Genomic DNA, 26,179 nt, shown 5'->3' on the forward strand with positions numbered 1-26,179 from the left:
ATGGCCACAAGCGCAAGAATCTCAAAACTGTGCATTGCCTTTTAGCTGCTCAAAAGAAAAATTTGGGGAGTGTATGATCAACTCTACAGCTTATATTGACTAAAAATAATCACACAGAAAAATAGATATATAAAAAAACCTGTGCAAAACAAAGCAGAAAGGAGAGATCAGGTCAAAAAGGCATTAGTAACAGAAGTGTTTTTATCCCATATAAACCTGCTATTTTAGAATCCCTTTCTATTAGAGCAGAACACAATCTAAACAGTAGTGTGTAAAATCAATTACTCTCTAGCCATTTCTTCATAAGAGAAAAAAAAAAAAATGATTTCAAGATGTAATTTGCATGTAACAACTTGGCATAAAAAAATAAAAATCAAGTACTGCCAAAATTTATAGGTTTTTTTCTATTTTACTACTAACTTCATGAAACTCGCATGCTTGTCTAAGGCTGTAGATTGAAATTCTGTTTTAGGAGTGTGGGAAAAAAAACACGCAGCGGTAACTGGAATAATGTCATGTCATAAGAGCCACCTATTTTAATTTCAAAGAAGTTTTTTTTCCTTTTAGGATTATGGATTAAAAAAAAAAAAATTAAGAGGTCACAATGATCATAGCACTTGAAATGGAAGTCAAACAGCAGCAAGTGACAACAAAAAAAAAAAAAAAAAATCTATAGCCAAACAGATAAAGTGGAGGTAAAAAAACATAAAAGTTAAAGAAAGAAAAAAATAGTGGGAAGCCGTGACACTTCTCACTCACAAGACAGACGTAACACTGGAAATATATTTTCAACGCACTTCAACTAGGTGCAGAATTGCCTAACGACCTAAGACAACATGTCCAGGGTAATGCCAAAAGTTAGGAAATGTTATGTCTTTATTGTTGTATCAATACATTTTTCTCTCATACACAGCTGCACCAGTGTTGCCATATTTGATGTGGCGTTTCAGGCCAACTTACAGCCCATGAACATCCCACAGATACTCAACTGAATTGCGCCAAATGCTTGGCAAAATGTTGGTGTGAACCGTAAGTCAATACTTCACAGTGCAATGTTTTGCTGAAACTCACAGCACAAGTATCACTTACCCCTACTGCCTTTAACAAAGACACTGGAAGCTAAAATAATGGACACCTATTTTACGGAAGTTAGACATACCAAACAGTTCTCGGTAGAGTAAGGAATGGGTGCTTAAGAAGTACAATTGTCCCAATATTTCTCATTCTGCGTGGCTGGCCTTATCTTTGCGCTGTGATACCTCCTGCTTTAAAAGATTTGTATTCAAAAACTTAAGTTTGCCCAAATCCAAACGCGTCAATAATGGAGAGTGGTTTGTTCCTTTGTCAGAGAAGAGACGGATAAGCAGGTTGTTCAGACAAAATAACTTTTCCCTTTCTTTTGGATGCAACACCAGGGATTGTGGGTTCGCTGGAATATCTGAAAGCAATGAGTCTTTCTACAAATTTTACATTTATTTAGATCCACAAGTTTGGCAAGGGTGTCCACAATCCCACTTAGGATGTCTTCACCAAATCGTAGACATAAATATGGAAATCGTCATCAAACTTTATGAAGTAAACAGATGGTTTGGCCTCAACTTGATGGATAACCATGCCAGTCCTTTTTGAGCCATCTTCTTTGGCATATTCCACTTGTTTCCCCACCAGACTGTCAACAACCTCGCCTGGTTCTCTTTCAGCTGGAGGAGAATCATCTAATAGCAAGCATAAATGGAGAGGAAAAAAAAACAGAAAAAAAACAAAAAAAAAAAAACCAAAATTAGTGCAACAAGATTTTTGCTTTCCGAAAGTACATTGAAACCTTATAAGTCATTTAAGCTGATAAGCCATATCTAAACGTCCCATTATTATCAATTGAAGCAGGGGTGTTCAGCCTCTTAGTCAATGGTCTCTAAAGGCCTTAATAAAACTTAAAAGGGTGTTACCTTTTGAAATGTTTAAGGCATATCAACAGTACAGCTCGGGCAAAAATTAAGAGACCACCACATCAAAACCCTGTCATGGGCAGCCCATTCGCCAGATCTGAACCCCATTGAAAACCTCTGGAATGTAATCAAGAGGATGATGGGTTGTCACAAGCCATCAAATAACTACTTAAATTTTTGTGCCAGAAGCTGTGTGAAAGACTGGTGGCAAGCATGCCAAGGTGCATGAAAGCTGTGATTAAAAATCATGGTTATTCCACAAAATATTGATTTCTGAACTCTTCCTGAGTTAAAACATTATCGTTGTTGCTAAAGGATTACAAACTTGTTTTCTTTGCATTATTTGAGGTCTGTCTTTTTTTTTTTTTTTTTTTTTAATATGACCATTTTTCTTAGTCAGAAAAAAAATACAAAATTTATTGCTTGGAAATTCAGAGACATGTCAGAATATTGTAGGCTAAAAGAACAATTTACATTTTATTCAGAGAAAAATCAGACAAACTGAACATTTGAAAGTGGTCTCTTAATTTTTTCCAGAACTGTAAATGCCATAAATGTCTAAAAGACACAGGTTCCATTAGCAAGACTCATACCTGTAGAATGGGGGATAGTCTACCCACAATTAGCACCCATATAACTCTCTATTAATGGTGTATGGGTGTTGTAGTTGGCTGCATTTCATGTTTCCCTCAATATACAGTAGTGGGAGCTACTGCTGAACTCCTATATGCCCTTCTGGGGTGCTAAACAGCAGCAGCAAGAAAGACTAGGACTCAAGTCTAGTTACAGAGTTTGTGCTTTGCCATCCACGCACATTAACAGTGGGTTAGGGCCATTTCACGGAGTTTTCTCCTACGTTCAGTGGCCCCATCAGAATTTGGGTCACACCTCTCGCAAACTGGGATTGGGGCGTATGTGTCAACAGGCCATTGACTATAATGGTACAGATGGAGTCATTGTGCGCGCTGTTGTGCAGAATTTTCAGCTGTATAGGGCAAATACTCTTCTTCCCTCTGACATTGAAAGTACTGTACCGAGAAGGTTGGGGGCCGCACAAAATGGCATGATGGGACCTGTAGCCACCCAGCTTTAAGTTGTGCATCCCTGATCTACAGAATTATTAAGCCTTAGATCCGTTTCCTTCTCTAGAAAATACATTATATTACTAAATATGGAGGAAAAAAAAAAAAACACAAGCGATTTTTGTTAGATTGACTCAAGACACAAAATCACATTCTTAAGCAGAACAAAATTCAAGAGGCTTTCATTAGATAAAGAATGACTGACTGAGATGATGAGGAAGAGGTTAATAAAAGCACAAAGTTAAAACCGCCAATCATCTGTGTAAATATAAGGCATAATGCACCCCAAGGAGAGGAGTTCTAGAAAAGCATGAAATATAAAGGCCACCATCCATTACCTTCTAGTAAAGCTGCATACACCTGAAGTGCACAATTCCTTATAATACATGAGTAGTAGTTGTTGGACAAAGAAATAACAGCAATAAGTGTGTCATATATTTCTCTCTCAAATGATGTATTATATTGTAGGAAATATAATCAAGTTAACACCCAGCTTTTCGGCAGATGGGACACTGCTGACTCTGGGTGCATTTCTCAGTGTAGCACAAATACACAAAATATATAGCTTATAAAGAGCCTTAATAATGTATAGAAATAGGAACAAATGTAAAATGTATTACCTTTGTTTTTCTTTGTCATGGATGAAGACTGTCCTAATAGGTATAATGATATAATTAATATATATTGGCAAAGGAGAACAAAGAAATAAGATTGTCATCCAGTGATGGTGACAGACTGAAGCAAGGATGCAGGTCATGGCTGCTTATGGATTTGCACCACTCATGTATTATACCAGGAATAAAAGGAGATCCAGACATACAAATCAAATGACAAAATTAAAATAGGCGATTTATTCCCTTCCGATATAAAACAAAATATCATATACATATAGGTTCTATTTTCCACATTGTTAAAGCGCAACTATGGTCTCAGGAGCACTTGCAGCAGAGTGTGTGTCTGCCTCTAGCGCCTCCCCTTCTCCATAGACTATGAGGAGCAGCAACTCATCTTCTACCTCAGTAATGGGAAAGGCTGCATTCACTGATGTTTGCTCCTGAATTGAATTATCAGGCCAAGTGGAGAGAAACAATCTCCCTGATAAGATAATATCAACTGTGTCATTTTATAAATATGAAAAAAAATAAAAGTTGCAAATCTATCAATATATTGCAATCATGTTATATAGTAAACTGTGCCGCTAACTATAGACCTGTCTCTAATCTTCCCTTCATCTCTAAACTCCTGGAACGCCTGGTCCACTCCCGTCTTATCCGCTATCTCTCAGAAAACTCTGTTCTCGACCCTCTCCAATCCGGTTTCCGCTCTTTACACTCCACTGAAACTGCCCTCACTAAAGTCTCTAATGATCTGCTAACAGCTAAATCAAATGGTCATTACTCCATGCTAATTCTCTTGGATCTCTCTGCAGCATTCGACACTGTGGATCATCAGCTCCTCCTCACTATGCTCCATTCCATTGGCCTCAAGGACACCGTTCTCTCCTGGTCCTCCTCCTATCTCTCCGACCGCTCCTTTACTGTTTCTTTTGCCGGTTCCTCCTCCTCTCACCTTCCCCTTACTGTTGGGGTTCCTCAAGGATCGGTTCTAGGCCCCCTCCTCTTCTTGTACACTGCCCCTATTGGTCAAACAATCAGTAGATTTGGTTTCCATTACCATCTCTATGCTGATGACACCCAATTATACGCTTCTTCTCCTGACATCACGCCAGCCTTTCTAGAAAACACTGGCGATTGTCTAAACGCTGTGTCTAATATCATGTCCTCACTATATCTGAAACTGGACCTGTCAAAGACTGAACTCCTTGTGTTTCCTCCCGCTACTAATGTACCTACACCCGACATTGCCATTTCCGTCTGTGGTTCCACTATTACTCCCCAGCAACATGCCCGCTGTCTTGGGGTCATACTTGATTCCGAGCTTTCCTTTGCCCCCCACATTCGATCACTGGCTCGCTCTTGTCATCTGCACCTCAAAAACATTTCTAGAATTCGACCTTTTCTTACTTTTGACTCTGCAAAAACTCTTACTGTTTCTCTTATTCATTCTCGCCTCGACTATTGTAACTCTCTTCTAAACGGTCTCCCTCTTACAAAACTCTCCCCTCTCCAATCTGTCTTGAATGCTGCAGCCAGGATCATATTCCTCACCAATCGTTACACCGATGCCTCTACCTTGTGCCAGTCAATACACTGGCTACCCATCCACTCCAGAATTCAGTATAAACTTATTACCCTCACCCACAAAGCCCTCCATGGCTCAGCACCACCCTACATCTCCTCCCTTGTTTCAGTATACCACCCTACCCGCGCCCTCCGTTCTGCTGATGACCTGAGGTTAGTATCCTCAATAGTCAGAACCTCCCACTCCCGTCTCCAAGACTTTACACGTGCCGCGCCAATTCTTTGGAATGCACTTCCCAGGTCAATACGATTAGTCCCCAATCCCCACAATTTTAAGCGTGTCCTGAAAACGCATTTATTCAGACTGGCCTATCGCCTCAACACATTAACCTAACCTATCCCTGTGTGGCAGAGCCAAAAGTTTTACCATAACCAGGTTCCCAGCATCATGTTCCCACATGCTTTATGCATCCATTAGCCCTCTGTGTCTGTACTGTTACACACTTAACATTATGGCTGGTCCATACAATCAGGGCAACTGTTACCACCCACCTTTCGTGTCTACCTCTTTCCTCATAGACTGTAAGCTTGCGAGCAGGGCCCTCACTCCTCTTGGTATTTGTAATAATCTACTGTATGTGATTGTTATGCTGTAATGTCTATTGTCTGTACAAATCCCCTCTGAAATGTAAAGTGCTGCGGAATATGTCGGCGCTATAAAAATAAAATTTATTATTATTATTATTATTATTATTATTATTATTATTATTATTAGTACTGTGAGAGCAGCATGATTATGGATCAGGGACCCGGATTACAGTGTTGTGTCACTTACTGGGCTGTGTTTTGCCATTTTAAAGGTTTTACCAGAAGGAGATCACCATTATAGGACAACTGGTCTTGTGCCTCCCGGTCCTCACCCCCATCCCAGCACTCATTAGTAGCTGTCAGAAGACCATGTACACACAGAATGCTGTGATGTGGGGTTGAGTTATACAGAGCTCAATAACGGAGCTCTGCAGCAGAGAAAACTACGACTATCATAAGTGTTGCACCCGATAAAGTAAGCAATACACAGCTGAAATCAGAGTCTTTCCCTACCTCATCGTCCTGTCAGATTACTTACCAAAAACCTGCTGACATTCCTTATAGTTATGTTTAATAATGAGATTACTTCATTTCAACATACAAAAGAACAAAACTAAAAATTTGAACTATGAATTTGATCCTAATCACATGACTCGGGCCAACTTCTTTAAAAAGACCAAAAAAAAAAAAAAAAAAAAAAAAAAAAATCGGGGTATATTTATCTTCCGACGTCCCGCGCTGTATTCCCGGGCCACAGCGTTCCCAGTAATGCCTTGCGGCAAGGTCCTGTGATGACGTGGTCTCGCAAGATCGCTATAGTAACGCGAGACCAACGTCATCACAGGTCTCGCAAGGCATTACTGGGAACGCTGTGGCCCGGGATGGCAGCGCGAGGCGTCAGAAGGTAAATATACCCCGATTTTTTATTTTTTTTATCATTTTTAACATTTTACTATTGATGCCGCATAGGCGGCCTCAATAGTAAAAAGCTGCTCACACTTGTCAAACACTGTTTGACGAGTGTGACCAACCTGTCAATCACTTTCCAAGCGATGCTACAAATCGCTTGGAAAGTGCTTGAGAAAATTGCAGCAAAATCGCGAACAGAATCGCGGTAAAATCGCGGTGAAAAACTGCGCGATTTCTGGGAAGGAGTCCGGTTTTAAAACGCTACGTGGGCCCATAGCCTTAAAGTTTTTAAGACAGAACACTACAGCTGATGTCATGTCAAGAAAGTGCTCTGGGGAGCAGCGGCGTCAATAGGTGTCTGGGCAAGCAATGTTTATATTGAAGGTCTTTCAAGCATTACCGACTTGTGGCTATTCCCCCCCTTTTCATTTTAAGTGGACAAGCTCTAGGCCCATTAAGAAATATGCTTACATTAACCACCTAGGCATATGGCACAATAGAGTTGAGAGAGCTTTTCATGAGTTTTCGGAGAGTGTGCGTTTTAAATGGGCTCTGTCTCCTATATGTAGTGACAAAATTTGGAGCCACACCAAATTTGCAAGCCAATTTTCCAAAGGGATAGTCACAAAGACAGTTTTATTCATGGCAGAACTTTGTAAATGGAAAGCCAGGCACAGATTTCAATTTCTGACACATTGACAAACAAAGATGCACCAAATTTAAGAGCTGTGCACATATTACTCAAGGGCTGCTCAGTTTGAGAATGGCTCACAAGACGACAGGCTTCATATACTCCACTGCTCTCCTCTATATAGCCAATACCGGTCTGTTCTGCTTATAAAAAACTGAATAAATAGGACTTACTTGAATCCGGCATAATGCGAAGATCCCCTTCTTTGTAGTCATCTAAAAGCTGATACATGTACAAGACCGGGTCCTTTTCATAGGTTATATAAAACCACGTGTTCATTATGGGCGCTCGTGCCAAAACCATCCCTCTCCATTCATCCTTGGAGCCATCTTCTGTTTCAAACATATGCTCTACAGCTTTACCAATCATTGTGTCTGCTAAATGAGCATCGCTGATTCGGGTTGATGCTTTAGTAGAAAAATACAAAAGTCATTTCACAGAGATGTTTTAAGCCATAAGACCACAAAGTAAAAATATAAAACCAGTTTGTAAATGATAAAGCCAAAACCAGAAAAGGTCACTGAAAAGGTTTTTAAAATTTCTGGTTGGGAGTTACACCACTTACAGCTATAAGACGTACACTCCTAGTTACTCTTTGTGTGAGGGGAGAGCCTGTGCTCCTTTAGATTCACAATATGTAAGGAGAATGAAACCATTGATTGAGGTGACACAGGCAACCTTAGCTGTATGCACCAGAAGCTAAAATGGCCCTCCAAACCCCATTTGGAAAGTAATAAGATAGCTCACCTCAAATTACTCAACTTTTTCAGACTAAAAAGATGCACCATAAAACACAATTAGTAGTATAATAAAAACAAAGCCCATGGAAAAAATCAGTTGCTCTGAAACAAAACCATGTGGTAGGACCAGAAGACCTTACCGCGAAGCCTGCCACAACGCCATATTTTACAGCAATCTGTAACGTGGCTGACCAGCGAGCAGACGAGTCACACAACACAATAATTCTGCTGTCCGACAACGTCACAAAGATCTTTGATCACAGAAGCTCAGATTCACCTGCTTGTGAACATCGGCAGCTACCTGCTACTGATCGATTAGGCAAACCCCAACACTGCTGGACCATTTATGAGGAAGCAACTACTGGTATTTAAAATAATATACACAGCGTTTAGATTGCGAGTGTCTTGTGGAGAGACCCACCATCTCGGGTTTTTTTATTCTTACATTTAGATTTTTTTTTTTCATCATTGGAATACATCACATACCAAGTAATTACCTTGTCATTTCAAGCTGCCATATGCAAATAGCATTAGTTCACAAGGTCTCTTGTCCAGTAAAAGCAAAAGATTCACTAGTGGAGTTGGTGAAAACTGACTAAGAAGCCGGTCCAACAGCCTAGTCCGCAATCAATGGCCGCTGGATGGGAGCCCTGAGGAATGCCTCTTAACTGACTAAGGCTCTACTTTTGATTAGTCGGCCTGGTGGAGTGTCACATGTGGGTCATGCTGCAACAATTATGTAACACCAGGCTGGCTAATCAAATGAGGAGTCGGTGACGCCATCAGCTACAGGGTACCTGTTATTTTGGATAACTTAACTTACAGATTCATTGTTAATTAAGTCGGGAAAATACATTGAAGAGCGAGCAGTCAAAGTGCAATGGCGAGCTTTCAGTCACTACTTTCAGTGTTGTGAGCGGTGACTGTAGCAGCATTGACCCCTGCATAACCAAAAGCCGTCAGCTCCTGGCAGGAATAAAGTAAATTTTCTCCCGGCTGTTGCACTTTCCTTTCTGATGTGGCACGTGACGTGGAATCTGAGGATCGATTCACACCAAATCTATTGACCAGACATTTTACTGCACTTACCAACTCTATCTGGTAGAACTTCGAGAGCAGACACCCTTTCATCTTTGTGAAGCTCAAGTCCATACACACAGTCAAATCCATCATATTTTATAAGATAAAGTGAAGGGTTGACTGGTACTTGATCCAAAACAGTTCCTTTCCATTGAGTTATTGGACCACTGCCCTCTTTCCAGCCATGCTGTATCCTGCATCCTACAATATTTCTTCTTGGTTGAGAGATTGGTTTACTGGGTCCCATATTACTTCGATGTTTCCTAAAAATGATAGAGGCTATTACAACATGGCACAATATTCTGTGAAGCACCATGCATTTAAAACCCTGCCACCATGGCCGGTTTTGGTGCTTTCATTATTTTCCACAATATCTTCCAAAAGTCATAACTTTTTTCCTTGACAACATAGCTTGTTGTGGAATCAGCTGTGGCTGTGAATGACACCACACACTATTATGTAATGTATGGGGGAATTAAAAATTCACCAAGTTTGGTTTGTGTTGCTAATTCGAGACTAGTAAATTTATTTTGCCATTGATGGGGACGTATGAGGGCTTGTTTTTATGCAGGGCACTTGTGAAGGATGACATCAGAGAGATCCCGCAGAATCCCTCCGCTGCCACCACACGTGACGAACCTGCACCTCGCCTGACGTCACTATTACACCAGCAAGATCATGTGGCAGGGTCTCCTCACTTGAAAGGTGACGTTCTGCACGACTTGGGGACACGTAAAGTCAGCTTGGCGCAGTTTTACGTACATGCACGCATCCAGGGAGGCACAGGGAGTGAGGGGTTGTGGCCCACGCAGTCACTGACATGGCACCACACTCACAACCATGACAGGCTGAGAGGCCCATTCCACTACCACCAATGAAATAGAACACTGCCAGCCTGGTAGGACTGCCACCAGTTCCTCGTTAGATATAAGCCCAGTCTGTTAAAATTAAATTGGGTCAGAAACCAGTCACGGTATCATAGAAAGTTAAACCGAGAAACGGACAAGTGGATCGAGATGAAAACAGCCCAGGGTTAACCTATTTAATCACCTTAAGGGCACACTGGTTACACATAAACAATAGTCAGATATGCATTCAAGATAGTGGTAGGACAAAAAACAAGCAGACTATATACCAATTATCGGGTGCGCAGGGCGACAGGGGGGCATGGGCTGTCAGCTGTCTCCTTGGTCTCTTCTCAGCACGTGACTCGATGCAGTCCGCACTTCTGAAGTGGATCACATGTCTCACAGAGAGAAGGACCGCACTAGCCTTTGTCCCCTTTGGGTCACCTCCTGCCCCCTGGACTGATCCTAAATACCCTTGCTTCCTCCAACTACAAAACCTTTGAAAGCTCATAACTCCTTTCTGGTCGGTCCTAGGGCAGCAGTTCTGGCACTATCGGATAGAGCCAGGCCCCTGATACGTGTTAGACCAAACAGAGCTATACTATATGGTTTCTACTGGCTGTTCTATGTAACTCTTTACCCCTGGGTGCTAGAATGGGTCGAGACCCATCCGGGCCCTTGTCAGGTTATGGAAACCTCAGAAATATACAAGATATATGGCTAGGACGTAGCATATCTTCATAACTCCTTATGCAATCATAGCTAACTCAATCAAGCAGTTTAGACCGTATGGTATCCACATGGCCAGCAAGACTTGTTCTGCTCTGAACTGACTCAAGGTGTGAGACCTGTCACTCATAGCTTTTGAGGCTTGACCCCCCAACCCCCACTGAGCTAGCTAGTTTTATAATCCCATGCCACCAAGGATACAAACTGTTGGCAGGAAATTCTCTAATATTCTTCACAGCACTTTTCATAGTTTTATTTTTTTAATGAGGGAGATTTGAACTTTTTTTTATTCAGATTTTTCATTACATTTTTTATGTTTTTCCAGTCTCCCTAAAGTACTTGAATTGCTGAACACACTGAAATGCATTACTTCATAGGAGTAACATGGCAACCACAAAGCCTGCAGTAAGCCACCAGTTTTCATGACAATACTATTGCACCCGGTGATAGGGTTTTATAATGTGTCAGTCAATGGGCCACTCACCCATTCCTCAAACCTAATCAACCTAGCTGTCACCAGGTAGGTTGCATTAAATCTGAAGCTCTGCAAGAAAAGAAAAAAGTAATCACAAATATTCCACTCTTAGTGTATATACTCACTTGTGAGAAGTCCTTTTCTTCATCATATTTGCAGAGACGCCTGCATGTGCTGGCAGACAAGAAAAACAAGGACGAAGATTTGAGCAATGAAACATGAATAAGTACATTTGCAATTATTCATCAGATCATATTAAAACAAATTGTTAGAGAACTAAAAAATAAACCCCATGTGTACTATTATTAGTCAAGGTTAAAGGGTGTTTGTGGGATCTAACACACAAAAAAGTGTCCAGAACGATAGAACAGTAAACATCTTAATATAGTCCGTTCTATAAAACGTCAAGATCCCACTGCCACAGCAAGGTCAGACATTGACACCTATGTACTCACATAAGCATGTGCCCAAAACCACAGGCCACTGTAGAGATCCACCAAACAGATGTCACTACAGACCAGTGCCTAAACAAATGCAAGGGAATGGCTAACCAAACAGCAAGTACGTACATAATGTAATATTTATTGTGCATTAGTTTATTATTTAACATACTTAAAATACTTTAATAATTTTCTGGGCTCAACATAAATATTTACGCTCAGTATATAATAAGCACACAGTCAGGATTTCCCTCTCCAGCTTCAGCAGGCGGTCATGTGACATTAATGCAAATCGCACACTATCATGTGTCAACTAGCAACTGTTTCTCAATCTATGGTCTATTGAGAGAAGAGGATGACAAAAACAGTTGTCATGTCACAAGCATGCGAATAGTGTACTTTTGGTCTTGTGATCGCCTGTCGAGCTTAATAAAGGGACTCCCGAGAGGGTGACTATTGCACATTGGCAGGTGATGGCAATCTGCCGTCACACACTGCAGAAATGTATTCTGTATTACGATCCCAGAAAACGCATTTTAAATCTGAATTTGAAGACTACCAACTCCATCCACAACTATGTCCACAGCTCAGGCTAGGAGGCAACTAGATAGAAAATCAAAAATTGGCTGCCTGTTTTAAAGGTGTTAAAAACTTGTGGCTACATCTTTTCCTGCTCTTCTCCAAAGCCATGCGAGGGCTTGTTTTTCATGTGGCCAAGTAAAGAAAGTGTAGTCAGCTTACCCGTCTGCAATGCAATCCCCAAGCCTGCCAATGCCCATCATGGACTGTGGGGAGCATCCACATCAATTAGGAACAAGAGGGAACAAAAAAAATGATCCAGCTTGAGACGGAGGCGGCTGCAATTTTACAAAGCTTTATTGGACAATTTAAAGATATGCTGGTTCTTTAAAAATCTCTGATAGCAAACACCAAGCACACCAGTGAGGAGGATCAACAATGATCTGACTAAGACTTTAGCTGAAACACGTTGATCCTCCTCACTGGTGTGCTTGGCGTTTGCTATGAGAGATTTTTAAAGAACCAACAAATTTTTAAATTGTCCAATAAAGCTTTGTAAAATTGCAGCCGCCTCCGTCTCAAGCTGGATCGTTTTTTTGTTCCCTCTTGTTCCTTTGTTTTTCATGTGGTGTAGTTTTCAATGTCACCATTTTACCTTGTACCATCCAGAAAAACCAAGGAAGGGGGGGGTTAAGTGTAGACAAAATAAATAAGCAGGCAAAATTATACTCCAAGTCAGTATTAGGCCTCGCTCACACTGGCGTATAACAGTGTTATACAATGTTTTATCAGATGGCACTCGGCCCAGTGTTGTCCGATGGGACAGTGAAGATCTCGGATTCTCTTCTCTTGCCCATTCAGCATAAGAAAACAATTGCTGCATGCTACGACTGCATCAGAGAATCGGATCACACCCACCCATATAGTCTTTGGATACATGTGAAATATCGGACTGCACTCTGATGTCATCGCAGTGCAGTGAGATTCCCGAAGATGCCAGCAATAGAGAAATGACTTTCTCAGTCTCCTCCGTACCTGTGCTGTGATTCTCTCACCGAGAGAACTGGATCACAGCAAGACGACACTCGGCTCACACACTGACAGACTGAGCAGAACGTCATCTGCATAACCAGCACGATTCTCTCGCATGACCTCGGCCTTACAGTGATACCAAAACTATTTTAGCTCTGAACATCGTAAAATAAAAATATATAAAAAGAAAGTTTGTCACAAATTTTTAGATACAACTTTTTATTTCTCTACCAGTGGAGCTGTATGAGGGCTCGTGTGTTCTGGCGCCAGATGAGGTATTTTATCATTTTGGGATACATACAAGGTTTTATTCACTTTGGATTACATTTTGGAGGAAGCAGTTTACCATTATTGGTTACATTTAAATATTATAATTTCTGGATAACTGGTTTAAAGGGAATCTGTCACCACATTTGACCTAACTATTAATATAGGTTATAGACTGTATAGCGCAATGCCTGTGCGCCTCATAGGAAATGCCTGGTTGCGAATAAGTCATCTTTTATCACTATATGTAAATGACCTCTTCCCGGCTCTAGGCAGGACGTTGCCTGGAAGAGAACTCTGCCTCCAGAGATTATTGTACATGAAGGGGGAGTTACCAGTGTGATGGCTGCTCTCTGCTCCCCTGATCTAACTGCAGAGCTGTGTGTGGTCATACCGGAGACATCTGCAGGTTCCTCTCAGCTTCCATCTAACAGGCAGACAAGGCTGCAGTACTGTTGCAATACAACAGAGCTCAAGGAGCTGCAAAAAAATGTGTGTGCAGGAAGATAAAGTTAATTTCTCCTGTTCTGTGTTAGTTCTTTGTCTCACACTGGTAACTCCCCCTTCGTGTACATATAAGCATATGGAGTGAGGCTGCGCCCTCTAGAAGGGCTCTGGCTGGGAGTATGTATACAGCATACACATCCTCCGATCACAGCTCAGAAACAGTTGAATCCTGCAGCGCTTAACAAGCGAGCAAGGGTGTGGGGGCATTCCAAAGTCTGCAGTCTCACAAGCTGCAGACTTATGGATTTGGACCGGACAACCCCTTTAATAGTTGGAAGTCTAATTATTACACAGCCACCTTAAACGACTAGGAATCCTCTAGTATCACTACAGCTCCAAGGGAAGCAAAGGTGTGAGACGGATCAAAGAAAGGGATACGGAAACTTAATCTACAGCCCACAAACTTTTACCTGCATCAGCTCTTGATCGCTGAGCTGCGGCCTTTCCAAATGGAGTCTTCATTCATCTGTGTATGCAAGGGCAGCAATGCTGCCAAACTAGGGTGAAAATTAGTCACTCCAAGTTTGAGGATGTAGTTGCAGTCTACATGAAAAAGATACCCTTCCTTTCCACCTCACGCACAAAGATATTTTCAACCGTGAAGTGCCAAACGGCAGGTTTTCTACAAAACAAAACCAACATATTCATAAGTTGGCTGAGAATAGAGGGAAACAAAGAACAAAACAAAAAAGAACACATGAGGAAAAGTGACAGGAGATAATGGAAGAACAACCCAGTGATTAACAAGGTAGGATGCCATTATAAGAGTGTCACTTTGACAAGTCTTTAAAGATATGGGAAAAATGGGATAAAATACCATACTCCTAAGTAAAACATTTAAAGAACATTTCTGTTAGTAGGATCAACCCTCCTAAGTCATCTGTCTATATGGACATGTAGCTGAATAAAATGATTATCTGTGACCTGATGTCTTAAAGAAATCCATGTTGTTCTTATATATAAATGAGCTTTTCATGACTATGGGATGGACACTGACCTGCACGAGATCATTTTAAATACAAGGGACATTAGCAGTGTAAGACATGTAATGACTGATATTTTGCTTTCATAATCACACACAGCTCTGCAATGAGATCAGAACTAACACAAAAGCAGAAGTGAAATTTATCACAAAAACTTAGTTTTACCTTCATAGTACCGACAGCTCTTCTGCAGAGCCGTGCAATTATAACAGTACAGCAGAGTTTAACCTTGTCATTATAAACACTCCACTGCCTGCGAGATGGAAGCTGAAACACCAGGAGAGGACAATTGTGGCGGTCACTGCAGAGCTGTGTGTAATTAGGAGAGAAAAGTGTCAGTCATTACATGTCTCACACTGGTAATGACCCCTTACATTTAACATAAATAAGCTCTAGAGGAAGATTGTCATGCAGATCAGAGTCAGGCCCACAGATCTTAACAGCTCATTTACATAACTGCATAATATCAAGGTATATTCAGCTTATATGGCTTGTGTGCCCATATCGACATCTTAGGAGGGTTAATCCTACTGACCGACTGCCTTTAAAATCTGCAATTTCATAATTTTGACGATCGAGTGTTTTATACAAGTAGGGGACTTACACATGAGCAATCACACTATTTTGGCCACAGATATGAGTTATAGGTTAAGTTCACACGTTACATTTTTGCGTCTTTTGCGGTGTTTAAAAATTAAAAGCTTTATTTACAGGACCAGCAAAAGCTATAAGAATTCAGAAAGCTCAGGTCCATCCACACTTGTTCTTTTTTTCCCTGACCAAATTGGAAAACTGCAGCAAATCAGTTCTTTCAGTGTTTTTGCATCAGTTTGTCCTCTATAGAAAGCAATGGGTAAATACAAGAACACAGCAAACATGTTCCTTTGAGTAATTGCAGCTTTTTGGTGTGGAGGGGGGGGAAAAAAAAAAAAAAAAAAAAAAAAAAAAAAAAGGTACAGCACAGCAGGATGTGAAACCCATGGTTTCCTCACATGATCATGTATGATAGTATGAGTACAGTGTAATCAAATTAGGCTGGTTTCACATTTGTGCATGGAGGAGCTGCCGAGGGATGTGGACTTCCTCCGTGAAGCTCCGCCTCCGTCGGCATGCGTACCTTATCTTTAGCATTGGGTACGCAGGCCGTGCCGCTGTATATGGATGCGTCCACATGCGTCTTTTTGACGATGCGGCGACTCGCACTAAAACGCGGTACAAGTCACTGGACCGTCAAAACGACGCATGCGGAGGCATCCGCATATAGCGGCACAGCCTGCGTACCCAATGCTAAAGATGGGTACACAGGCCGCATGCTGACGGAGCTTCACGGAGGAAGTCTGCATCCCTCCGCAGCTCCTCCATAAGCAAATGTGAAACCAGCCTTAGCGATATATGTGCAAGTAGACAAGGCCTGACCAATGTGTTAAAGTGAGCAAAGCCCTACTAATGTGTTCAGTAATGCCCAACCAATTGAACTTCCCCTTGCTGATTTAAAAAAAAAAAAAAAAAAAAAAAAAAGGTATGGTTTCACATACATCTTGCAATGATGGCCTAAAACCTTGCAAGGAGTAAGCAAAGCTGAACTTTGGTAACCTGAAAAACAGAGCAAAAAATGTAACAAAACCTGCGACTTGTCTAGAGATTTTTATACTGCTAAGGCCTCTTTCACACATCAGGTTTTCGCCGTCAGGCGCGATCCGGCACTTTTGACAAAAACCGGATCCGGTGAAATGCAATGCCGGATCCGGTTTCCCCCCCATTGACTTGCATCAGCGCCGGATCGGGCCGGATGGCCATGCGTTTCATCTGGTTTTCGCTGGATCCGGCAGTGTGTCGCAATCCTGCATCTGAAAAAAACGGCTACTGTAACGTTTTTTGTCTCCGGCGAAAAAGCCGGACACGCCGGATCCGGCGTGTCCGGCTTTTTCACACAATGAAAGCCTATGAGCGCCGCAATGCGCCGGATCCGTTTTTTTGGGTCTGAGCATGCTCAGTAGCTCTGCCCACAAGACATATATAAAAGCATGAAAGTGGGACCCTCAGCCACACCCAACATGCCACCCAAGACAGCAACCAGGCGCAGAAGGCAGGAGACCACTGCAGCACCATCAGCACCACCACCACCACCCCAAATGGAGCAGCATGCTGAACAACGGGAGGGGAGTACAGCAGCAGATGAGAGAAGGTAATTATCAAATCCCCCATTCCTCAAAACTAGGGCCATGGAATATCAAGATATTCATTGGCCCTTTGTTTCTCTTTATTCAACAGCAGCCCAAGAGATGCAGCAGCAGCAGTGGCAGCAGCAACAGCACCACCCACAGCCATGGAGTCTGGCCAGCAAGAGGACAGCACATCTTCTGGGAGCCCTCCCTCGCATCGTCAGCGTTTGACGGTAAGTTTTTATTTCCAAAATACATCATCTCTGTAATATATGTCTATTCATTGCCTTTTATTTCAAAACAGGAATCACAAGCTGAAGAGGAGCTCCCAGAAGAAGGAAGGGGTGGACAGACACCTGGAGTGGGCTCACAATTGGTAAGTTTTTTGCATCAAACGCAGAAACACAACATCACACTACACACAACACATAGAAAACAATGTTCTGCAGACCACACACAGCAAATAAATGCCAACATCCAAACACAAATTTTTTTCTTTTCTGCTCTAGTCTTCCCAATCTGGTGCTCGGCCAAGAGGTCCTCGCAGTGCCTCCCAGGGTCGTCGGCGACAGCAACGCGGCGGTCACCAGCGTGTAAGTATAATATTTAAGTGAAATTTTGGTACACTTTTTATTTCATGTCTTAAGTGTGGTGCCTAATTTTGCTATTTTTCTCTTTTACTTTAACAGCCTTCACAGCGTGCTCCCGACTCAGACAGTGAGGATGGAGGAATTGATATTGACCATCTCATCGATCTCGTCAGAGAAAGGGAGCCGCTATGGAATATGGCTGACCGCCGCCATGCTGACCTGATCGTTACCCGACAACTCTGGGAGGAAATCTGTTCGCTCCTTGTGGCCCGCTGGGAGGACCTTGATGCTCAGGCCCAGATTAAAGAGCGTAAGTATATACAGTACCGGTTGCTTGATGTAAACCAGTGTTTCCCGAACTCCAGTCTTCGTGGTCTCCACGGATCATGTGTTCAGGATTTCTATTTACTATGGAAATCCTGAAAACATGACCCCTGGGGACCATGAGGACTGGAGTTTGGGAAACACTAATGTTGTATACTAACCACTTTGTCCTTTCTCGTTTCAGGGACAGAATTGTGAAGCGGTGGCGGTCTGTGAGGGATCGTTTCAAGCAGGGCTGTGGAGTCGGTAAGCCAAACCTGCGACTCAGACTCCTCAATTTCCCTTACACCGACTCCAACTCCACCTCCCACACATATTGCTTATATTTAAGTGAAAAATTTATTGTAGTACAATGTGAACCTCAGACATTTAATCATTTTTATGATCCAATAATCAAGATATTTAGATAGAACAGAATATATATTGGTGTACTACCCGGTTTTCATTCTTTTTGGTACAGATACGATATGGATAGACAGATATGGATAAATGGATAGATAGAGCAGATTTCTAATCTGCTTTTGCCATTGAAAACATTATCTATGAGCTCAAAAACCTTTCAGGTGATGCAGTTTTTTTAAAAAGATGATCAGCTTTTGCAGCTGAGAAACGTATCCTCAAAAAACGCTGTGTGTGAATGTAGCCTTAGATCAGGAATATAACAGCCATTTATAGGACATTTCATAACTTTCCCAAACTCCTATGAAAAAATATTCAGCACATCCTGCATTGAACTACTGTACCCAATTTATTATATATTTTAGGAGTCGGTCCATTTTATACCGACTCCAACTCCACCAAAATGAGCTCCGACTCCGACTCCACGACTCCGACTCCACAGCCCTGGTTTCAAGAAGGAGTTCAATAAAGAGATGCAGGCCTCGAGTGGATCTGGAGGACGCAGGAGCAAGTACAAGTACGCACGAGCCCTGTCGTTCCTCCGGGAAACAATGCTCACCAGAAGGTAAATATTACACACATGTGAAAAAGATGTAACTTTTTTTTTTCAGCCAGGGCCATGCCATGTCACTATTTTAATTGTTTTTTTTTCTCTTTATTCCACAGCACGGTGAGCAGTACTCGGGAGCCTGCACGATTGGACCCTTCTGAGGCGATCCCTGTGGAGACCGGCACCGAGGGACACTTCGACCGCCCCGGTACATCTGCACCTTCCCACACATTCGACCCATCTGTCCCATCCACCAGCACAGGAGCCTCGTGGCCGCCTACATTACATGAAGCTGCTGGTGAGGAGATCGCTTTCCCTTTACCCCACCCTTCTGCCCCTGCCACCTCTAGTACACCTGCGGGTACTGGGCGGCAGAGGGGTCAGGAAAAGACTTATGCGCCAGAGTTCTTACATCTGAATGCATCTTTCCAGAACTGTCTAAAAGTCTTGTCAGAGCAAATCTCCGCAGGCTTTCAGCAGATCAACTCCAGCATTCTGGAGGTGAAGACACTTCTGCAAACCATGCATTCAGAAGATCTTCGCCAAACCACACCTTTTTCAGGTCTGTTGTGGAGCGCATGGAAACGCTCTCTCCTACCCAGCAGATGCATGTAATGCATTCATGCCACGGTGCTCTCCAGCACGTTACCTCCCAACCTCCTCCTCCCACCCCAGTAGTTCCTCCACCTGCACCCCCTCCAGCCACTTTACATCCTCCCTCTCCTATTACATACCAGTCACCTCCCCAGTACCAGGAACCTCCCCAGTACCAGACATTTCCCCACTTCCAGCAACCTGCCCCATACCAAACTCCTTCCCCGTACCAAACCTCTTCCCCATACAACTTTCCATCAACATCATCTGCTCCTACAGTCCCTGCCCAACCCTCCACTCCACCGCCCACCACCTCTTCTGCCTCCCACATGTCCACCCATTCTGTAGCTTTTTCCACACCTTCACCTCTAACTGTTCCTTCCCCACCACAATCCCAGTCCTCTCTCCACACTCCCAGTGTCGAAGTGTCCCGCAGCCCCTCCAGCAGTATTTCCACCCCACACTACACAGATTTGTAATGTGTGTTTTTTAATAAAAATGCCCATTGGGTTTAAAACCTTTATTAAAAAAGTTTTTTGCACTTTAAAAACATTTTACAAAAAAAAAAAAAAAATTTAAATAAAAGTTAAATTATCGTTTTACAATGGTTGTCTGTCTTTTCTTTCTGCGGCGAAATATGTTTAAAAAAAAGGTTAAATACAGGGTATTTCAAAGGTAAAAAGGTATTCAAAACCAGGTATATAACTGTGGGTAAATTTTAGCTTTTTGCCACAGTTGTGTTCCTGGTTGTGTTTGAAGCAAAGTATTTCACCTAAAAAGTTGTTTATTGTTGGTGATTTCCTAACAATGTACACAACTTTTGTTAAAAGGTGAAATACTTTGCATAAAACACAACCAGGTACACACCTGTGGCCTAAAGGTAAAAATAGTAAGACCATGACAAGATAGCCAACTTTGGTGGGCAAAGGTATATACTGTTGGTACAGAAGGTACACAAGTTTGGTTAAGGACACAAATCTTTCACACTGTCATCCTGCCAGTGTACTCTGCCTTGAGGTGACAAAGTATAGTGCAAAATTGTCCCTCATTACTGAAACCGTCACAGAACTTCTAGTGGTAATGTCATGGTAATCTTGCAAGGTGGTTTCTTCAGAGGTGTCCTCAATGGAAATGGGTTCCTTGCAGATAACAAAATTGTGGAGTACCACGCAAGCTTTGATCACCTTGTCCACAGTTTCTGTCTTGAGGTTGATCGCAGTCAATAGGACCCGCCATTTGGCTGTCAGAATACCAAAGGTACATTCAACCATTCTTCTTGCTCTTGTGAGGCGGTAATTAAAAATGCGTTTTGTTCTTGACAATCCTCTGCTACCGTACGGTTTCAAAAGGTGTTCTGACAGCTGGAAGGCTTCATTCCCTACACAGACAAATGGCATAGGTGGACCAGATGTTTGCGGCAGCGGTCTAGGGGGGTGGGAACTGGAAGGTGTTTCCGTACAGTTTACGCCCCATGGCAGACAGTTTGAAAACTTGAGTCATTGGAGCGGCCATAGGACCCAATATCAACAGCAATAAATTTGTATTCCACGTCAGCGATTGCCATGAGGACAATGGAAAAATATTTCTTGTAATTGAAATATTCCGATCCGGCTGGCTTTACAATGCGGATATGTTTCCCGTCCACAGCGCCCAAGCAGTTCGGAAACTGAAATCTGTAGAAACTTTTCTGAAATTTCAATCCACCTCTCTGTTGTGGGCTCTGGTAAAAACTCTTCAGCTAAGGAGTCCCACAGTGCACGGCATGTGTACTTCACTATTCCAGATATGGTGGAAATCCCGAGTCTGTACTGGAAATGCAGTGACGAAAGGGATTCTCCAGTTGCAAGAAATCTGTGGGGAATTAAAAAACAATTAGTTTAAAATCACAGCATTACATACCAAAACTCAGCTATAACACTTGGAGATACAAACTACCACCACCAAGATTGCAGTGAAAGTGTGCTCTGATGCGAGGATATCCAATAAATGTGGCTTACCTTAAAGTCACCAGCAGACGCTCTGCGGGTGAAACAGAGAAGCGGCAATAGGTGTCCGATTTTCTTATGAGGTGTGCAATGCGCTCCACCAAGTAATCAAAATTCTCCATTTTCATCCGAACATATCCAAAAAATTTATCCGGGTTTCGTCTAAGGTCCATGCAGAGTGTAGAATAAAACCCACGCGTCATTCTCTTGGCTGTGATGGGGTGGATCCACAAACGTAGTCTACGATGCCTGATGCGCTGCTGTCTCGCTCTCTCCTTCTCCAGAACAATCACCCTCAAACGATTCGCCTCCGCTGTAAAATCCGCCAAATTCTTCAAAATATTTCCATCTTCTTCAACATCCATCTTTGCCAGTAACTTGCTCTTCTCTCCAACCTGCACTTTCTCCTTTACAACCTGTCAAAGAAGGGCTGTAGGAACACGCTATATATAGTTTTTCAGTAGCCAATCCCTTTCGGAAGGCCACAAGGGGCGATTTTAAAAACCGGATCCGGCGTAATCCGTCAAAAAACGGATCGAAAACCGGATGAGACGGATCCGGTTTTGGCTGTCAAGAGCAAGACGAATCCGGCAGAAAACCGGATCCGTCACATCCGGTTTTACTTAACATTTGCCGGATCCGGCGCGACGCCGGAACGCGCCTGACGCCGAAAACCTGATGTGTGAAATTAGCCTTAGAGATCAGCTTTTTTCTGCAGAAAAACAAAAATAAAGAACAGGTGAACATAGCCTTATGCTGGGTAATCAATTATAATATATATCCTGCTAAGGCAACCAGAAATTGTAATACTTAATCAGATTTCAAAAGTTAGGCCTCATTCAGATGTCAGTTTCTCATATACATGAAAAACAGAAGGATTATTTTTGAACAGGACTTTAATCAGACTGTTGTTTGAGTGTCAGTTTCTCTTACTTGGAGAAAAAAAAAAAAATAATTCACCACTTTCTCCTAATGCGACAGTCCGTGAAAATCATGGACATGTGTCTTTCCTCAGCCATTGCTTGCAGACTAATCCTTCATGGGCAGGGTCCTCTCCTCCTGTACCAGTGGCTTGTATTGTTTAACCCCTTACTGCCAGCTGACGGAATAGTATGTCAGCTGGCAGTATCACTCGCTTTGAGGTGGGATCCGGCGGTAAGCCCACCTCAAAGCCGCAACATGTCAGCTGTTTTAAAGGGAATCTGTCACCCTTTTTTTTGCCTATTAGCTGCCGGAATAGACCGAGGGCTTATCTACAGCATGACGCATGAATATGACTGCATAGAACTGATGAGTCAGGAGACAGTGGGTTTTGCACACGTTCATGGAAAAAAAACAAAAAAACAAAAAAAAAGAAAAACCTGTTCCTAATGCGGATTTTGAGTTTTTTGTAGATGGCTCCAGATACCACCAGGATGGACGATTCTACACTGGATATGCAGTATCATCCTCACATGAGGTAATCCGAGCGGAACCACTCTCTCCTCACATGTCGGCGCAGGAGGCAGAGTTGAAGGCACTCACTGAGGCGTGTAGAGCCGCTGCAGGTAAAGTCGCTAATATTTTCACAGATTCAAAGCCCATTAAAAATGCAGAGCTGGTGAAACAATTGATGGAGACATTGATGTTACCAGTCCAGGTTGGCCTTGTCAAGGTAAAAGCACACACAAAGGTGACTCCGTGGAGGTAGAGGGCAACAGAAAGGCGGATGAGGCTGCTAAAGTAGCAGCAAGGCGGCCTAGTGAGCAGTGGACGGTGGCGGGGAGTCAGCGTATTCCAGCCACATTGAGCCTAGATGTCCTGAAACCTCCCAATTCTAAGGCTGAGTTCACACGTGGCGTTTTTTTCGCGTTTCCGCGGCGAAAACGCGAAAAATAAGCATCCCATGCATTCCTATGGGATTCCGCAATGTTGTGCTAATGCTGCGGTTTTTACCGCGGCGGAATCGCTTCGCGGTAAAAACTGCAGAATGCTCATTAATTTGCGGAATCGCGGCGATCCCGCACCCATAGGAATGCATTATTCCGCTGACTTCCCGCATGTGGCTGTGGGTACCATATCCCTGTAAAAAAATAGAATTTAAAAATAAAAAAATATTGTTATTCTCACCCTCCGACGTCCCGCGCAGACTTCCCGCCTCTCTCCACGATCTCGTTCCCAGTAATCCTTTGCGAAAATGCCCGCGATGGCATCCGTTCTCGCGGGATCGCGAAGTCGCGCGACGTCATCGCGAATTACCGCGAGACTTCGCGATCCCGCGAGAACGGACGTCTTCGCGGGCATTTTCGCAAAGGATTACTGGGAACGGATGCGCGGGACGTCGGAGGGTAAGAACACCATTTTTTTATTTTTTTTTATATTCTTTTACTACTGATGCTGCATAGGCGGCCTCAGTAGTAAAAAGTTGGTCACACTCGTCAAACACTGATGAGTGTGACCAACCTGTCAATCAGTTCTCCAAGCGATGCTACAGATCGCTTTGAAAACGCTAGCATTTTGCAGGCTATTTACGCTTGCAAAATGCTAGTTTTTCCGTGGGATAATCTCGGGAATTTAAAATGCGATTTTCCCGCGGACTGGAATTCCGGAATTCTCGCGGTAATTTCCGCGAGAGTTCCGGTACGTGTGCACAGCCTAACTCCAACCCTAACCCCAACACACCCCTAACCCTAATCGGAGCCCTAACAGGAAAATTGAAATACTTTTATTTTTCCCTAACTAAGGGGGTGATAAAGGGGGGTTTGATTTACTATTTATGGCGGTTTTTAGGTTTGGCAGCTGTCACACGTTAAAAGACGCTTTTTATTGTAAAAATAGTTTCTGTATCACCACATTTTGAGAGCTATAATTTTTCCGTATTTTGACCCATAGAGTCATGTGAGGTCTTATTTTTCGCGGGACAAGTTGACGTTTTTATTGGTACCATTTTTGGGCACGTAACTGTTTTGATCGCTTTTTATTCCGATCTTTGGGACGCAAATGAACAAAACCCAGCATTTCATTAATTTCTTTGGGGGGAGGGGGGGTGGTGTTGTTTACACCGTTCCGCGTGTGGTAAAATTGATAACGCGGTTTTACTCTTCGGGTCAGTACGATTACAGCAATACCTCAATTATATCTTTTATGTTTTTGGCGCTTTTATACAATAAGAACAATTTTATATAAAAATAATTATTTTTGCATCGCTTTATTTTGCGAGCTATAACTTATTTTTTCGCTGATGACGCTGTGTGGCAGCTCGTTTTTTGAGGGACAAGATGACGATTTCAGCGGTACCATGGTTACTTATAGCCGTCTTTTTGATAGCATGTTATTGCACTTTTTGTTCGGCGGTATGATAAAGCATTGTTTTTTTAAGGGGTTCACTAAAGGGGTTAACTAGTGGGACAGTTTTATAGGGTGGGTTGTTACGGATGCGGCGATACTAAATTTGTACTTTTGTTTGTTTTTTTATTTACAAAAAAAGAATTAGGGAACTTTTTTTAAAAAAAATTTTTTATTTAGGAATTTAAATAGCAATCTGACAGGCACGGAGGAAGCCGCCACCCTACAGGACCCCAAAGGCCCCCGCAGCCGTATTGGATCCGGGGGCCTGCAGGGAGGAGGCCCTTGGAACAGCGCAATCACATTGCACTGTTCCCAGGGAAGCACGCAGGGAGCCCCCTGTGTGATTCTTCCCTATGCCCCCAGTACACTGTGATCATATTTGATCGCAGTGTACCAGGGGTTAATGTGCCGGGGGCGGTCCATGACCACTCTTCACATAGTGCCGAGTGTCAGCTGACACCCGGTCGCGATCAGCGGCGCTCCCATGAGCGCCGCTGATCGCAGTGACATACTATCCCATCCTCGGTCATACGGGCCCGAGTACCGTGGACAGGATGGTACGTCAGATGTCAGAAATGGGTTAATAGTACGCCCACGTCGGAATCCCTCCCTTTGATGTGGGTTCCAGCCCTGATCCCACATCTTTCCCAGGTACATGTCAGCTATTTTGAACAGCTGACATGTGCCTCTAACAACCGCGTGTGGAATCTCGATCCACCAGCGGCTGTTAACCTGTTAAATGCCACTATCAATCTTTAACAGTGGCATTTAACCTGTGCTTCTGGTAAGTGCGCCGCAAATCCTGCCCATCGGTGACCCAGTCACGTGATCGCGGGTCATCAATGTGTTGTCATGTCAACCAGAGGTCTCCAGCAGACCTCTATGGTTGTCATAGCCGGATTGCTGAGCGCCACCCGGTGGTCAGAACTCATGGAGTGTAAGCATTTCTGCAACATACAGGCGATCTGATCGCCTGTATTTTTTCTTACCACTTAAAAAAAAGAACCTAGACATGTTTGGTGTCATAATGACCTGGAGAATCATAATGGTTGGTCAGTTTTAGCATTTGGTGAACATGGAAAAAAAAAAAAAAAAAAATTGCACTTTTGCAATTTCACAACACTCGGAATTTTTTTTCCCCGTTTTCCAGTAAACGATATGTTAAAACAAATCATGCCATTCAAAAATACAACTTGTCCTGCAATAAAAAAAAAAAAAAAAAAAAAAAAAAAAAAAAAAAAAAAAAAAAAAACACACAAGCCCTCGCATGG

General features: G+C 42.8%; 1 protein-coding gene across 4 annotated transcripts in view; it reads right to left on the reverse strand.

The window, feature by feature from the left end:
- Nucleotides 1-858: 858 nt before the first annotated feature.
- SPIN1 (spindlin 1) overlaps nt 859-26,179 on the reverse strand; it is a 67,747-nt gene continuing 42,426 nt past the window's right edge. For 2 of the 4 annotated variants that reach the window (XM_073575318.1, XM_073575319.1), the window contains exons 2-7: nt 14,405-14,616; nt 11,355-11,403; nt 9,187-9,440; nt 7,531-7,764; nt 3,649-3,681; nt 859-1,715 (exon numbers count right to left, since the gene is read on the reverse strand). In XM_073575318.1, the coding sequence (XP_073431419.1) occupies nt 1,516-1,715; nt 3,649-3,681; nt 7,531-7,764; nt 9,187-9,440; nt 11,355-11,403; nt 14,405-14,456 (822 nt within the window). In that variant the 5' untranslated portion in view covers nt 14,457-14,616 and the 3' untranslated portion in view covers nt 859-1,515. The remainder of the gene's footprint in view (nt 1,716-3,648; nt 3,682-7,530; nt 7,765-9,186; nt 9,441-11,354; nt 11,404-14,404; nt 14,617-26,179) is intronic. The other 2 variants (XM_073575321.1, XM_073575320.1) reach the window with 2 other exon arrangements.

Source organism: Dendrobates tinctorius, unplaced genomic scaffold (genome assembly GCF_039654945.1).
Source record: "Dendrobates tinctorius isolate UK_male_01 unplaced genomic scaffold, ASM3965494v1 ptg000044l, whole genome shotgun sequence".
Taxonomy (NCBI): Eukaryota; Metazoa; Chordata; class Amphibia; order Anura; family Dendrobatidae; genus Dendrobates; species Dendrobates tinctorius.